Raw genomic sequence first — 15,875 nt, forward strand, 5'->3', positions numbered from 1 at the left:
ACCAGAGTGATAACCAACCATATACCACTCAGCTTACCCAGCATTGACCCCGAATGTTAGTTCTGTTCATAAGTAGTGTTTCATTAACAATGCATTGTTTTGTGAGTCTTCAAGAAATATTAGCACACTCTATTTCCTTTTGCAACTCGTCTTTCACTCAACATTATGCTTGGAGATTGCTTCCTGTAAATACTGATAAGTCTAGCTCACTCTTGATAACATCATGCTTTCTTGATGGGGAGAGGAAGGAAGTTATGTCCAGGAACCCGGGGGTCATACAAACAGAGCCTGTCCTAACAGGGCCATAGCTGGGCCTTGAACCTCACACAAGTATATGAGATGCTTTTGTGAGGATTGGGCCAAAAAAGGCTGTCATGCCCATTGCTTCATTTACTTGCAGAATTTGAGGTTTCATAAAATTTGGGAATGCCTATTGTGAGAAACAAACTCACTTGTCCAAATTTAAAGAATGGACTCAGAGACCCGGAGAACAGCAAAAGTGAGACTTTTAATGACCATCTTGCAAGATCAGGTGTCTGATGGGCAGGCACACCCAGCACAGTCACAACAAATAATTTACCCCCTAGTGCACAGGTGCCTCCCCCAGTTCCTCATAGGCTGACTACTGTTGCTGGGCTGGGGCTTAGGTGTTTTCTTTGGGGTTGTCTTGCTGCATTTTGTTGCAGCCCACAATGCGTTGCATTCCTAGTCAGCTCAGGGGCTCTTTAAGTATTTGACTTATGACTTAAGTAGCTGGGCAGGCTGATGAGAATAGACAAAGCGAGCTATTTTGCAGGCTAGTAAACTTTCAACTTAGACTAAACTTTTTTGGTTTGGGTGGGGGCAACTAACGGGGTCGGGGGTGGTGCAGGGAGGTGCGCGACAAGCAGGCATTGGCTATCCAAGCAGGGGCCTAGTGTATCCTGTTTTTTTCTGTAGTTTGCTGACCTAAACCGATTCAAGGCACTTTGTCTTGGACCACTGTATACGTTATTTCCTTCACTATCAATATGTAAATGTTATATTTGCTGGGAGGAAAACAAAAAATTGGGAACAGCAGGACTAGGGAGGCATTTTGCTATTTTGTAAATGGACACAGGGTCCTCTCCTGAATATCTATTGACAGTCCTAAGAGAAGAAACACCATGTCCCAGTACAGGTGGGAAGGCTGGGATGGAGAAGGGAGGCCCTCTTGTGCTGCCTAGGTACCAATCCAATAGCACCAATAAGCAAAGGGCCCAAAAAGGAAGACCTGGGGAAATGAGAATGCCCTGTATTAATTAGTAGAGGGGGTCTGGATGCCAAAGAGAATGGGTTATAGAGTTAAAGGGTTGGAATCTGCGATCTCATTTGCGTAAGTTATCAGAGGGTAAGAAATTCAGGCAGAAAGCACAGGTCTAGTCCAGGGAAAACCTTTAAGCAGGAGAAGTCTGGATTTAGGGCCTCCCACAAGGATATCAATGCATCTTTTCCTCCCTGCCCCCTTTCCCACCATCAAAATCATTACTCAGGAAAGAGGCTGATATTAGTCATTTATACTCCCTACAAGTAAATCTCAGGGGTATTCGCATCCTTCTTCCTAAGTGTGGCATGAGATATTCTGTTCCTGCTGGATCAGGTCCCTGCACTGGGGCAAATAATGGCAGGCAAGAGAGTACACTTCCTGCAGAGGAGAACTTGTCGACATCTAACAAAGCTACAGACTCATTTACTCTTTAGCCAACCTAAGCAATCCCACTTCCAGAAATTCACCTTTAAGATACACGTCCACGGATACAAAGCAACATGTGCAGGAGGTTTTTTATAGTGACATTAGTTATAATAGCAAAAATTAGAAATAATCCAAATGTCCATCCACAGGGGATTTGATAGAGTGACCTACTTGTTCCAGTTTTAAAACTGGAAGTCCCGTGTGCAGAAAATTCTCTCAGTCTCAGACAAACTTTGTCCCATTCATCTTTAAGCATTTCTGGACCAACCAGACTTATGAGATTCCTCTTGTATTTCCCTGGAATCAGCTATTTCCTAAAAGAGCCATCATTCATTTGAGTGGGGAAGGATACTGTTCTATTTTTATTTTTTGAGATGGAGTCTCGCTCTGTTGCCCAGGCTGGAGTGCATGGCACGATCTCGGCTCACTGCAACCTCCACCTCCTGGGTTCAAGCAATTCTCCTGCCTCAGCTCCCTGAGTAACTGGGATTACAGGTGCCCACCACCACGCTCAGCTAATTTTTGTATTTTTAGTAGAGATGGGGTTTTGCCATGTTGGCGAGGCTGGTCTCAAACTCCTGGCCTCAAGTGATCTGCCCACCTTGGCTTCCCAAATTGCTGGGATTATAGCCGTGAGCCACCAGTGGCACCCGGTCAGTACTGTTATTAGAAACTAAGATTTGGGGACTTGGTATACTGAGGTGTTATTGCTTCTAGGGCCTTTCAGTTGACAGAGAAAAAATAAAAATATATGTATTATATATAATATATATAATTATGAGTTTATATTTACTCCAATTCAAATGTAACATTTCAGGTTTTCATTAAATCTATTGTATTTTGTATATAAATCGCTTTTTTCTCACTCTAAAAATCTTTTGATTCTTAATACTATTAGAATATATTTACTTATCTTCTTTATTCTCTAATATACATAGAATAGTTTCAGGAATTTACTTCTTTGCTTTAATCTTACAATATACTTAAAAATTTTCCAAAGTTAAAAACCACTATTACCAGTACTAATACAATTACAAAGTAACCTTAAATATTTGTGTGCAGTTTTTTTTTACTCTTGGAATATTTTTCACAGAGGACTACAACCAGAGAACTGTATCAGAGATGTCTGAATTTTTTTCTTTTCTCGGCATATCTGTGTTACTAATTTGTTATGCAATTAGGTTCCTTTAGCCAAGCCTGATATGTTTTCAATTTTCAAGTTTGTCTTTTCTTTCTTTTTGATTTAATTTATTTTGTGAATATGTAAAATTTGAATGCAAAGTCAAAATTATGTGAAAAGCCGTATTCAGAGAAGTCTCATTTCCACTCGTATCCCCTCCTTCACTTTTCCCATTCCACCTCCCATGAGCAACAATTTTTATTAGTTTCTAGTTTATCTTTCCAGTGTTTCTTTTTGTAAAACTAAGCAAATGAATATGTGTATGTAACATATGTGTGTATATGTTCTTATTTCTCCACCTTTCTTTTACATATGGTAACATACTATATACACTGTCCTGCAGCTTGATTTTTTCCATCTAACAACATGTATTGTAGTCACTCCATAGGAACACATGGAGGTCTTCCTCATTCTTTTTCACATCTTCATAACAAACCAAGGGTGCAGATACAGTGGTGTCTTCTATGGCTCCCAGTGTTTACTTCTGAGAAGGGACTGAGAGACAGGGAGGGTAGGAAGGACAGAAGAGAGGTGAAAGACTTCTATACTTCTATATTGTATTCTATATAATTATTATTTAATGTTTTCTAATAAAAAATTAAGGTATTCCTCTTTTAAAGAAATAGACTTAGCCTGGGCAACATGGTGAAACTCCATCTCTTAAATTTTTTTTTTTTTTTTAGCTGGGTGTGGTGGTGCACACCTGTTGTTCCAGCTATTTGTCAGCCTGAGTTGGGAGGGTGGATTGAGCCCAGGAGGTTGAAGCTGTAGTGAGCTGTGATCACGCCACTGCACTCCAGCCTGGTTAACTGAGTGAGACACTGTCTCTAAATAAATAAATAAATAATAGACTTTATCTTTTTAGAGCAGGGTTTAGGTTCACAGCAAAATTGAGGAGAAGGTACAGAGATTTCTCATATACCCTTTGCCCCACAAATACACGACCTCTCCCACTATCAACCTCCCACACCAGAGTGGTGCAGTTATTACAAATGATGAACCTATATTGACACACCATTATCACCCAAGGTCCATAGTTTCTATTAGGGTTCCCTTTTGTTGTATTCCTTTTTTAATTAAAAGAATTTTAACTAATGAGGATCTTGGTGAGGTGTACATTAGGAACATGTCACAAGAGCCAGTTGGCACGCCCTCCCAGTGGCCAAATTTGAAACAGTTTGACAATGACTACAATTTATTATAAAACACTGAATAAACAGAGAACCATAAGAGAGGGGAAAAAAGAAAAAATATTAATTGCTGCCCTTGAAGATAATGAATATACCAAGTCCTTATTCTGAAAATTATAATTAAAAAACAAAAAAGACATCCATCCTGCTTATTTGTGTGTAGGAACATTAGTTCATCCTCAGTTAATTAGGGGAAGCTCTTCTTTACAGAAAAATGCCAGTTCATAAACAGAAGAAACAATAGATTTAGAAAGGCACCATCTGACAATCCCCAGTGTAATAACCAATTCGGGCAATTCATGGAGGTTATCTTAGTTCACTGAACTGCTATAACAAGGTACCATAGACTGGGTGCTTATAAACAACAGAAATGTATTATATTTTTCTCAGTTCTGGAGGCTGGGAAGCCCAAGATCAAGGCACTAGCTGATTTGGGGTCTCATGACGGCTTGCTTTCTGTTTCATAGATGGAATCTTCTAGCTGTGTCCTCACATGTTGGAAGGGGCAAGTCAGCTCTCTGGGGCCTCTTTTATAAGGGCACTAATCCCATTCACAAGGGCTCCACCCTCACGACCTAATCATCTCCCAAAGGCCCCACCTCCTAATACCATTACATTGGGAATTAGGTTTCAATTTATGAATTGTGGGGGGACATAAGTATTCAGGCCATAGCAGATAATGAAAGGCTGTTGGAGAATACATATCTACACTGCCAAAGTATCACCCCATAGATTACAAAGGGGAAATGTGCCTTTATAATGGAGAAATCTGGTAGTCAACTAAGTGATTCAAGGTAGCATCCTTTACCATGGGACAACTTAACACTACGTATCTCCTGAAAGATGCAACATGAAGGAAACAGCATTACCCAGGATGCCAAAATTACTTAACTGAGATCCAGTCAAGCTTTTGGACAAAATTTGAATCTAAAAGAAACCCAGGGAGGTAGAAGAACAAGTCAAGTGAACTGTGAAGAAGCAATTAAATTAATCTAGAATGTGAGACATTCTATAAAACAGCTGGCATGGTCTCTTTAAAAATAAATTCCATGGGAAAAAAAAGTAGATTATTCTACGATAAAATAAATAGACATAACCATTGTAATACATGAAACTTGATTAAACTTCACTTATTTATTTTAAACAGCCATAAAATACATTTTTGGGGAACAGTTGGAGAAATTTAAATTTGGGTCTAATGTTGGGTGATATTAGGGATTAATGTTAATTATCTTAGGAGTCACAAAGACTTGTGTTTATGTAGCAAAATATCCTTATTCTAAGGAGATGCATGCTGAAATAATTAAGGGTGAAGTATCGTGATATCTGCAATCTATTTTCAGCAAAAATAAAATATATACACACAGAGATAAATCAAATACAGACAGTGTTAACAATTATTCAATCTAGTTGGTGGGTATAGGAGTGTTCACAGTATTATTCTTTCAACTTTGCTGTGTATTTGAAATTTCCTTATAATAAAATGTTGGAAAATGCAGTTGTAAAAATCAAGCATCAATCCCACATTCTCTGTTGAAACTTTATTTCAGAGGAACCAGATAGCCCAAGTTGCTGAAGGAAAGCTCTATGTCACAGAAGAATTGAGGTAACAGATGTAGAAGGAAGGGCGGACAGAAAAAACATCATTTCACCAGCACTATGAAAATGGTTGATTCAAGCAAGAAGTATTTATTATTATAATCATCAGATGAATGGTTGATGGGACTAAGCATTCGTATGGTGCCATAGGAACATTACACGGATCATCTCTAGTGAAGGACTCAGACCATCATCACACTTTCCCAACAGTGAAATTTAGGCTCAGTCAGGAAGGTATAGGAAAACAGCTCCACTGTGATGCGGTGACCTGGCATGACCCACACAGGCAAAGGCTTGAGCCACAGCTAATCTGAGTCTTGGTAGAACACCTTGTGACCCTCCCAGAACACGAGACTGTAAGAGGCAAGAAAAGAGCGGTTGTGGGGCCATCTCCCACCTACCTCCCTATCTCCCCTGGGAGGCAGTCATGGGAGAGCTTCTCATGGCCTCCCCGGCACTGATGAGGTATGGGGCTTTCTGCTCCACCCCTGTTGCTCCCTGCCTCAGAACATTGCTGCAGAATATAACTCTACTTAGCTACAGTCTACATTTGGCTCCTCAGCAATGGGGTATCCTACAACCTGCATTGCAATTATCTGGCCCCTTTTGTTTCAGTGTCATCTTTTCTTTTCCTTTTTCTTTTCTTTTATTTTTTTTTCAGGCGGAGTCTTGCTCTTGTCGCCCAGGCTGGAGTGCAGTGGCACGATCTTGGCTCACTGCAACCTCTGCCTTCTGGGTTCAAGTGATTCTCCTGCTTCAGCCTCCCAAGTGGCTGGGATTACAGGCACTCGCCACCACGCCCAGATAATTTTTTTGTATTTTTAGTAGAGACGGGGTTTCACCATGTTAGCCAGGCTGGTCTCAAACTCCTGACCTCAGGTGATCCTCCCGCCTCGGTCTCCCAAAGTGCTGGGATTACAGGCATGAGCCACTGTGCTTGCCTCTTTTTCTTTTTTGAGAGAGGGTCTTGCTATGTTGGCCAGGCTGGTCTCGAACTCCTGGCTTCAAGTGGACCTCCCACCTTGACCTCCCAAAATGCTAGGATTACAAGCATGAGCCACCACGCCCAGCCTCAGTGTCATCTTTTTGGCGTGTGAGACAAGAACCATGGGTAACTGGTACCTTTAGCATACTTCCTTTCACTGTCTAAGTAGGTAATAAGCTGCCTAAGTCTAAAAGTGGCCTACTGTGACTTTACTGATATAACCAGTCAGGTTTTAGCCTTGGTCTTGCCTTGTCTTGTATGTGAGAGCTAGACAAAAGGGTCATCTGGGCATTATGGCTCCCCAAAGTGCTGTGCTATGAAGCATGCAGCATACTCTAGCCAAACTATGTTCATCTTCAACATGTCAGTGTCGTACAAACGAGGACTGTGCTAGACTAAAAGAGATTTAAGGACATAATCAGATGCAATGTCAGGTCCTTGATTTGAAACTGGTTTGGATAAACCAGCTATAAAGGGTATTTTATGGTAATTTGGGGAAATTTGAATATGGTTTGAGTATTAATAAAAATTTATCTAAATATAAGATTGGAACCAAGTGGCTTACAAAAGTGCATAGTATGATTTTATTTTGGCTTACAAATGTGTATAGAAAAATATCTTAAAGGGTGTATCAGTCACCAATTGCCACAAAATGCTGTGTAACAAAATAAATTTCAGTGGCATGCAATAATAAGAGTTTATTTCACGCTGTCTCATCTGTAGGTTCTCTGTAGTTATCTAGGCTGGCCTTGACTGGGCTGAAGCTTGAACCTAGATCTACTCCATGTGCATCTCATCCTCCTTGGACCAACTCCTACCTGAGGCACATCCTTTTCTTGGTGAGAGGCTAGAGTGCAAATTGGCAAGGTCAACCATGTGAGAACACATCGAGCCTCTAATTGTACCCTGTTTGCTAACATCCCATTGGCCAAAGCAAGTCACGTAGCCAGGTGCAAAATCAAGGGGCAGAGTGATTTAGTCCACCCACCACAAGGCCACGACACGGTGTGGATATATACTACTACTACAGGGGAATGGAGAATTGGTACCAATATTTTAATCTACCACAAAGGGTATGCTCTAGACAAAAGTTACAACAGTAACAGTTAAGTAGTAGAAATATGATGTTTACATTTTTTAAATTTTTACTTATTGGCATTTTTCTAATTTTCTGTAATAAACATATACTGTATATTGAAATAATGACAATTTTAGTTTAAAACTTAAACAAGTAAAACAGCTACTTAGAAGTTCCACCTTATCACTCCAAGCCCTCTACCTCCAATTTCATATCAACTGGGAAGATTTTACTCTATTGAATTAAACGTACCTATTTCTGGAGAGGCTGCTCTGTTCCAGGCACTGGGGTTAGGGAGTGGGGGATTGTGGAAGGGTAGGGGAAGGAGACTTCTCTCTCCCCAAGCCACTAGATAAAAGGCCATGTTTGTCCACACTGGGAGGCTGATGGGAAGGAAGGATGCCAGACCAGTTGGCCTGTCCCTGGGGCTTGTCTCAGGACCTCCAGGAAGTGCTTCTGAACTACAGGCCCTCGTGTGTGTCTCCCATTTGTCGAAACTTTGACCTGATCTTTTCAGAATCCGCCTTGTGAGGCCCCAGCCTTGGAAGCCACTGCCCGTTGCCAGAACACGGGGAGTAGAGCAGTGAGCACTGAGTGGGCCTGAGGCTGCCTTTCTTCCCTGGCACACGTCCTGAGGAGGGGAGGTTGTGGCGGCACCAGGTAGAAGCTATGCCACTGCTGCGCTGGGTCTCCCTCCCCAGAAGCCCTCACTCTGGATTTGCTCAGGCTGTTCCCACTGCCTGGGATCCTGCTTCCCCTTCCTCTCTTCCTCCTTACATCTTGACTCCAGTGTCACCCTCCAGGCAGGAGAGTCTTAATCCTCCTCACACCAAACGATCCCCTCCTTTCTCTGTCTCTTCTCCATCTCCAGCCTTGGTTTTCAGCGGGCTTTGTTCACACTTCCATCCCAGCAGCCATGGCTTGGGCTGGGGCTCACAGCCCTCACACTCAAATGCTGTTTACTCATTTCATTAGACAAACATGCCGAGTACCTACTATGTGCCAGCCCCTGCTTTAAGGCCCTGGGTATGCAACTGCAAACACAACATTCCAGTGGGAGAGACAGAAAACACAAAGAAGTGATTGGGAAATAATTAACCCATGAACAACCCACACTGGTGTCTGTGTCTGTCTCCCCATGAGACCTAGACCCCACCTCTGATCTCGTTTCTAGTTTCTGGTGCAGGGCTGTGCTTATAGCTTGTGCTTAATCACCATTTGCCGAGTGATCAAGTGAATAGACAGCAATCAGTTGTGGATGGCTTGTGTGGATATGATGGCCTGGTGGCCTTAGACCAGTGCCATGGGGATCAGCTCCTTCTAGCTAGCCATTCACTCTCAGAAATAGTCAATGCTTCCCTAAGCCCAGGGCTGAAGCACCGGTTGCCTCGATGACCCAATAAAGCACCCCACACACATACCCTAGAAGACAGCTGCCTGCCCACTGACCCCCTACCAGGATCCCTACCCTTCTGACAAAATTGAGTGTGCCAAGGGCAACCTTGTCCCCAAGGACTATAACAACAACAAATATAAATCCCTGATATGACACTTGGGCCCCTCCAAGAAGCAAATGTTCAAGTCAACAAATGTTTATTAAGTACAGGCAGATGAAACTCATATAGCTGCCCATCAAGGAAGCATGGGGTGGGAGGAATAAGCGGACACAGACATGGAAAATTTCAATATAGTAAAGATGAAGTCATCAAGGACAGCTTCCAAGGCCTATCAAGACTGGGCTGGAGGACTGAGTTGGCTGGAGGGCATGAGAACGGGCCAGGCACAGGAGGGTCAAGGGTGCTCCCAGCAGAGGTGGCAATGGGAGCCATGGCAAAGGCTGGGATGCCTGTAGCTGAGGAAGAGGCAGCTAAGCTGTCCAGTGTTTCTAAAGAATAAGATGCGCAAAGGAAGCCCTGCTTTCCCAAGGCAGAATATGAGGGGCTTTCTTGAATGATTGCCAAGATGTGTGACCTATTCTGTCCTTGGCTCTGCTGGGTACAGTGCTCGGGACAGGGTGAGCTAAAATGCTATCTTTCTTTAATTTAAACATTTAAAAAATATTCATTACAAAAGAAATACATGTTTATTATGTAATATTTGGAACACACAACAGAGCATAAGGAAAAAAATAAAAGTCACCTACAGTCTTCTGCAAGAGTTAACAGTGGCTGATATTTCTTGCTGAGAGTGGAGCACCCAGCATTTCACAGGTCTCACAAGAATCCTAAGAGGCAGGTACTCTTAGCTGCATTTGCTAGATGGGGAAACGGAGGCATGGGAAAGATAAGCAATTTGCACAGGACCACTCATTAGCAAACGAGAGCCCACATTCCAACACAGGCAGCCTGAGTTCCAGAACCCTCTTTCTTAACCATTAGGACCATTTTGGTTTACAGCTGCAGTTCCAAACTAGTTGCTGCGGAGCCCCAGGGCTCTGCAGTAAACTTATGGGGTATTTCAAATAGTTAATGGAAATATAGTAATAGCTATCGGCCACAGATTAACTACTACTATTAAGTTGTTTGGATCCAACTACTTAACAAATAAAACTGTTGGGTTTTTATTTGGTGGGGCGAGGATGTCGAGGGGTGTCTAGGGGCTTTGTAAAGAATTGCTGAGATACTAAAGTTTCCATGGGCTGAGAACGTTTTAGAACATCCAGCTCATAGTATTCTATGCAGGTGTATACCACCTTCTTTTTCACTTACAAAATGAACTCATAACATATATGGAATTTTATAACCTGCTTTTTTTCCCTTTCACAATCTGAGAATACTTATGCATGTATTTAAGTGATTTCTTTTTATTTAGCTAATATTCCATTGTTGGATAGATTTTTTTTCAAATTTCTATCAATAATACTATGTGAACATTTTTGTAAATAAGGGCACCATATTGCTCAGCCAAAAGGTGTGCATATGTTTAAGACTTTCAATATGTGCCCAGATTGCTTTCTAGAAAGGTGTTCTCTAACTGCATTCTAACCAAGTGCAGCAAAATGGCAGTTCACCCATAGTATATTCACCCATCTGTATATTATCATTTAAAAAAATACTTGCCATTTAGTAGATTAAAAATGTGTTCTCGTTATTGTTTTAATATATTCCCTCAGCTGCTAATGAGTTTGGCAATTTTTTTATTTGTTTATTGGCCACTTGTGGTTCTATTGTGAATTGCCTATTCACATTCTTTACTCGTTTTTCACTTGGAATGTTCATCTATTTCTTATTGATTTGCAAGCCTCCATCCAATTTTAATGAAAAGCTTAAATCCCCAGCACAGCTGTGAGAAACGCTGATGGCTGCAGTTCTCTGCAGATCTAATTGTTTTAATAAGTTCCACAAAGACTCAAAGCCTAATGAAGGTATAGATCTGATCTGTGGAGCTTAGAAAAGCTATGTAATTAGAAGTTTCCTTTCTCAGTCAAAAGCCAACTATATTTATCAGTTTAACTTCCTACTTTTTTCCTATTTTGAAAAATACATTTAAATATATCCTACTGGTCTTGGCGGTATGGTAGGGAGGACATCAGAACCATGTCTGGTTGTTATGTAACTCTCCAATTAATTTAGGGTCTTATTTTCTCTTTTGGTTTCATATTTTGTCTTTAAAGTGAAGGCTTCAGATCTCTTTGGTTCATTTCTGCCTTAGCTGTCTCTGGAACCTGAAGTGAGGCTGTCACCTAGCAACCAGGGCTGTGCTTATAGAAACAGAAGCCTTGGCCCTGGCCAAGAGAGGAAAATCACCAGTTGGAATAAAAAGTTTTATGTTTGAACTAGAGAGCAGCCAAAGGCGCAGCGCCTAGCAGGATGCAATCGCCAAGCTGTCCTCCCAGAGGAACCCCAGGCTCTCGGAGGGCCAGACACAGAGTTGGGAAGGGCTGATGGCTTCAGCATCAAACTTTGGGAGTTTTGCTCCCCATCCGGAGGGGCAATGGCAAGTGGAATGCTTTCGACTTGGATCCAGAAAAGAGGTTTTAACTCCCCTACCCCACAACCCCTGCATGATCTGATCTCTTGGGACCCTGGTCAGTTCTGGGGGGCCACAAGGCTTGAGGCTTCATGCAAGCATTTGGGGATGCAGGCTGCTCCCTGCGAGTTCAGTTTTATCACCTGGGTCTGAGCAGGAATGTGTACTGGGCGTGGTGGTGCATACCTGTAATCCCAGCTACTCGAGAGATAGAGGTAGGAGGACTGCTTGAGCTCAGGAATTCAAATCCAGCCTGGGTAACACAGGAAGACCCCATCTCAAACAAAACAAAACAAAGACTCCAGGGGCTCCCACGCTGTGAAGCTGGGGGATAATATTAACACTTCCAGGATGTTCTGCATCCATCATCAGATGTAAGGAAAAGCTGGAGTCACTAGAGTTCTGGAGTCACTAAGATTCTGAGTAGAGGAAGGGACTCTAGCTGGCTTGCTGGACTTCAGTATACTGCAATCCCACTGGCAACACTGCCCCTATTTAGTAGTTACAGCATTTTCCCTTGAAACCCCACCCCCTTCCCACACAGACACCCCCCCCACACCATGGACTCCCACCTCCTTATTTTTCCTTCTCTTTCTCCAGGACATGCCCTGGCCAAGGGAATATTACTGAGCCTGATCAGAACACAGGACTTAAATATTCTTCTGTGGTTTGGCTTGCTCTTCTGCCCTCTGTTATGAAAATAAAAGTCCCAGGTAGCCCCTGGTCCAGGGAGAACAAAGAGATAGGTATTACAGACCTAAACTCAGCTGTGGCCTGAAGTAGAGTCATGCCAGCCAATCTCTAGGCCAATGAAAAAGAAAAATGAAATGTTTGTTGTTGTGAACCACTAAGATTTGGGGACTATTTGTTAGGCGGCTTTATTGCAGCAATTCCTAACTAATACACTGCTCATTACTCACTACCACTATTTCCTTCTACATGTCCCGATACTTGTATCTTCTGAGGCCCACTTGGTCAGCTTTTCTTTCAAATCTTCAGGCTTTACTACATTCTTCTAATAAATTCCTCTCTTTGCTAAAGTTAGTGGGAATGGATTTCTGTTGCTTGCAACTCAGAATGCTGACTGGTAGAGTTCGTCTACTAAATCTCCTCTCCAGAATTGACTATGCCTCCATCTGAATTCAGAACCTTCCTCATACGATCTGAATGGTCATTTCCAGCCTTTTCCCCATCTCCTTTTGTCTTCAGGGAGCCTCGGCTGCATCCAACCGAAACAACCTGTGTCCTGAACAGGTTTCCCTGTTTCCTCCCTGGAGGACTTTGCACACATTTGGTCTGGTGGCAGCATTCTCTCTATCTTCAACTGCTGAGTCCCGTGAATCTTCTAAACATCACCTCTTCGAGGAAGTCCTTCCTGATTCTCCCCTGGAACTCCCACCTCCCCTCTGTAATACTGGATGCACTTGCCCTAGTTGTCCTAGTCTGGATGGTGCCTATCTTTCTCTAAAGAGCTGCTGTGGTTTATTGCCTTACTAGAGGAGAATTTATGGAGACCAGCACTCAGGGAAGCAAAGAAATCCAAAATCTTTTTCAATGTCACTCATCCCCATTAATCACTTTCCAGTGGGATTTCCTGACACTTGAAATCAAGGGTCCTGTGTTGTCTACTTTTGTATTCATATGCCAAGCTCAGGGCCTGGAACAAGGGTGTACTCTAAAGGGTTATTTGAATGCAGGAATGAACAAATGCCCATCTTTTCTAGAATCTGAGTACATAATAGAAATATATTCCTGGCCAATCACGTGGTTCCTTTGATCTGGATGAAACATAGCCATGATTTTTTCACCTTGTCCAAGGATGAAGTTGGGTCTTGGACAACTGCCAAGACCTGGGTGTCAACCACAGACCAAATATTATTGAGAAACATCGAAATGAAGCACCTAACACTTAAAATTCACACAGTTCTTAATGTTACAGTTGATGGGACCACAATGGCCTATGCTTGCAGGCTCAGTACATATAATCCATGAAACTGAGGTTTGGTGTAGGGAAGCAGGAATCTGAAACCCATGCAGACAATAAAGGGAAGGATGGGAACTGAACTCCAGACCTCCAAATTGTCAGTTCTCTATTCCTTACAAGGAGTAGAAGATTCCATGGCAAAACAGACTAGAAAGCCTCCAAGCTGGGTTTTTCCATTGGGTCTTCCTACACAGCCTGTTAATAGGGAGGGCATCACCGTTCCTGTGCCAACCTCCACAGTCACAAAGGCTGCTATTCTGTGGCCAGGAGGATTCTTAAAATAATAGCGCTGCCTGCCTCTGTGGGCTGGAGCCAGCTGTCTCAGCACAATTGGTTCCTGAACTACAATTTCCTACTTCTGGTGATAATTGGTGTCATAGTAACTGGTCAGCCACGTCCATTTCTGTCCTGGTAGCCAGGGCTTGGTCAGGCAGGGGAGAGACCCAGAGTGAAAAGAATCAGGTGAGCATCATGTGATGGGATAGGAAAGACTTTTGGAACCAGAAAGATTCGAATTCAAATCCTAACTCTGCCACTTGCTGGTTCTGTGGGCTCCATTTTCTCGTTTGTCAGGTGCGAGTGATCACTGCACCTGCCTCAAAGAGTTGATGTGAGATGAATACTGTGTCTGACATATAGCGATGGTTAGTGAATACTGTGTTACTGCATAAGATAAGAAAGAGGGCTGCCAGAGGCAGACCCTGAGACAAGAAGTTGATTTGGAGGTGATTCTGGGAAACACCAGTATGACAGTGGGGAAGTGAGTTACAGAAAGGAAGACAGTGGTACAGCGGGCTTTAATATGTAGGTTACCCTGAGAACAGTGAGAGTTCAGTCCCACTGGGCACCTTTAAGAGTCAGGGTGGAGCATGCCTCAGCATTGTCACCCCCAGCAAAGGTGAGGAAGTTGAGGTATTTATCCACCCCAACTCCCATCCACCATTGGTCATGGCTGCTGGGGAGTAGGGCTTAACTTTCCAGCACAACTTGCTCTTTGCAACAGCTTAATGGGCTTAAGAAGCCTGAGAAAGCCTGCTTTGGGCAGCAAGTTGCAGCTGCTGGCAATTGACATATGGGGTCCATGTGCATGGGAAAGGTCAGTGTGGGGCAACCACAGCATGTATTACAAGGTTCCAAAGCTCATCAGGAGAAACCAGGGCTGTCATACTATGTCCCAACTGGGCTAGAATTAGGATGCATGGCTGGGTGTGGTGGCTCATGCCTGTAATCCCAGCACTTTGGGAGGCTGAGGAGGGCAGATCCCTTGAGGTCAGGAGTTTGAGACCAGCCTGGCCAACATGGTGAGACCTTGTCTCCACAAAAACACAAAAAAAAATTTTAGCAGGGCATAGTGGCGAGCGCTTGTAGTCCCAGCTACTCGGGAGGCTGAGGTAGGAGAATTGCTTGAACCCTGGAGGCAGAGGTTGCAGTGAGCTGAGATTGCACCACTGCACTCCAGCCTGAGCGACAACTCTGTCTCAAAATAAAAACAAAAAAAGAGTTAGGATGCAAAACCTAAAAGCTTGGAGCTGGTGCGGAGAGCCTGGGGAGGTGGAAACTGAGTCAGGAATGAGGTGAGGGTCCTGGACATTTATCATCAGCTGCCTTGGAAGCCCCAAACCCTATATTCCTGGGTGCCAGCCACATTTGTAGTAGATCAGCTTTCTCTCTATTGGGATGACCTAGGGCAACATGGGACTGTGTTGAGAGAATTTCTTACTCTTTCCAAAACACAAGGGTTACTATTTCACACACACACCCTTACCCAGCTCTTAGTACAAGCTGTTTAGCTTTAGCCATAGCATGGGCGTGGGGGAGGGTGTGCACGTGTGTGTGCACGTCCTTGGGGGAGAACCTTAAGAACGACCACTTTTCTCATTGCCGGCAATGACTACAGATTGGGCTAAGCTGAATAGCACACTAAGACATGCACAATCAGGAAGGGATGAAGAATGGAATTAAGAAGCCCTGTGCATCAGAAAGCGGCTGAATTCTGTGTGAATCCTCCCAAAGCACACTTTCCCTTAAAGGTCAGTAGATAGAAGCTTTTTGAGATGCCTTAAGCTGTTAAAGTCCAGTGTCAGAAATTCCCACTGGGTTTGAATTTGAATGGATTACTTGAGTTCCCTGAATGCTTTGCAGACAGAAATACAAACACATGTATATATTTGCCAATATG

General features: G+C 43.1%; 1 protein-coding gene across 1 annotated transcript in view; it reads right to left on the reverse strand.

Moving 5' to 3' along the window:
• Window positions 1–515: 515 nt before the first annotated feature.
• LYZL4 (lysozyme like 4) overlaps window positions 516–15,875 on the reverse strand; it is a 114,534-nt gene continuing 99,174 nt past the window's right edge. Inside the window, exon 5 of the mRNA XM_055109737.1 lies at window positions 516–3,386. Coding sequence (XP_054965712.1) covers window positions 3,317–3,386 — 70 coding nt within the window. The 3' untranslated portion in view covers window positions 516–3,316. The remainder of the gene's footprint in view (window positions 3,387–15,875) is intronic.

The sequence above is a fragment of the Pan paniscus genome, chromosome 2 (genome assembly GCF_029289425.2).
Source record: "Pan paniscus chromosome 2, NHGRI_mPanPan1-v2.0_pri, whole genome shotgun sequence".
Classification (NCBI taxonomy): Eukaryota; Metazoa; Chordata; class Mammalia; order Primates; family Hominidae; genus Pan; species Pan paniscus.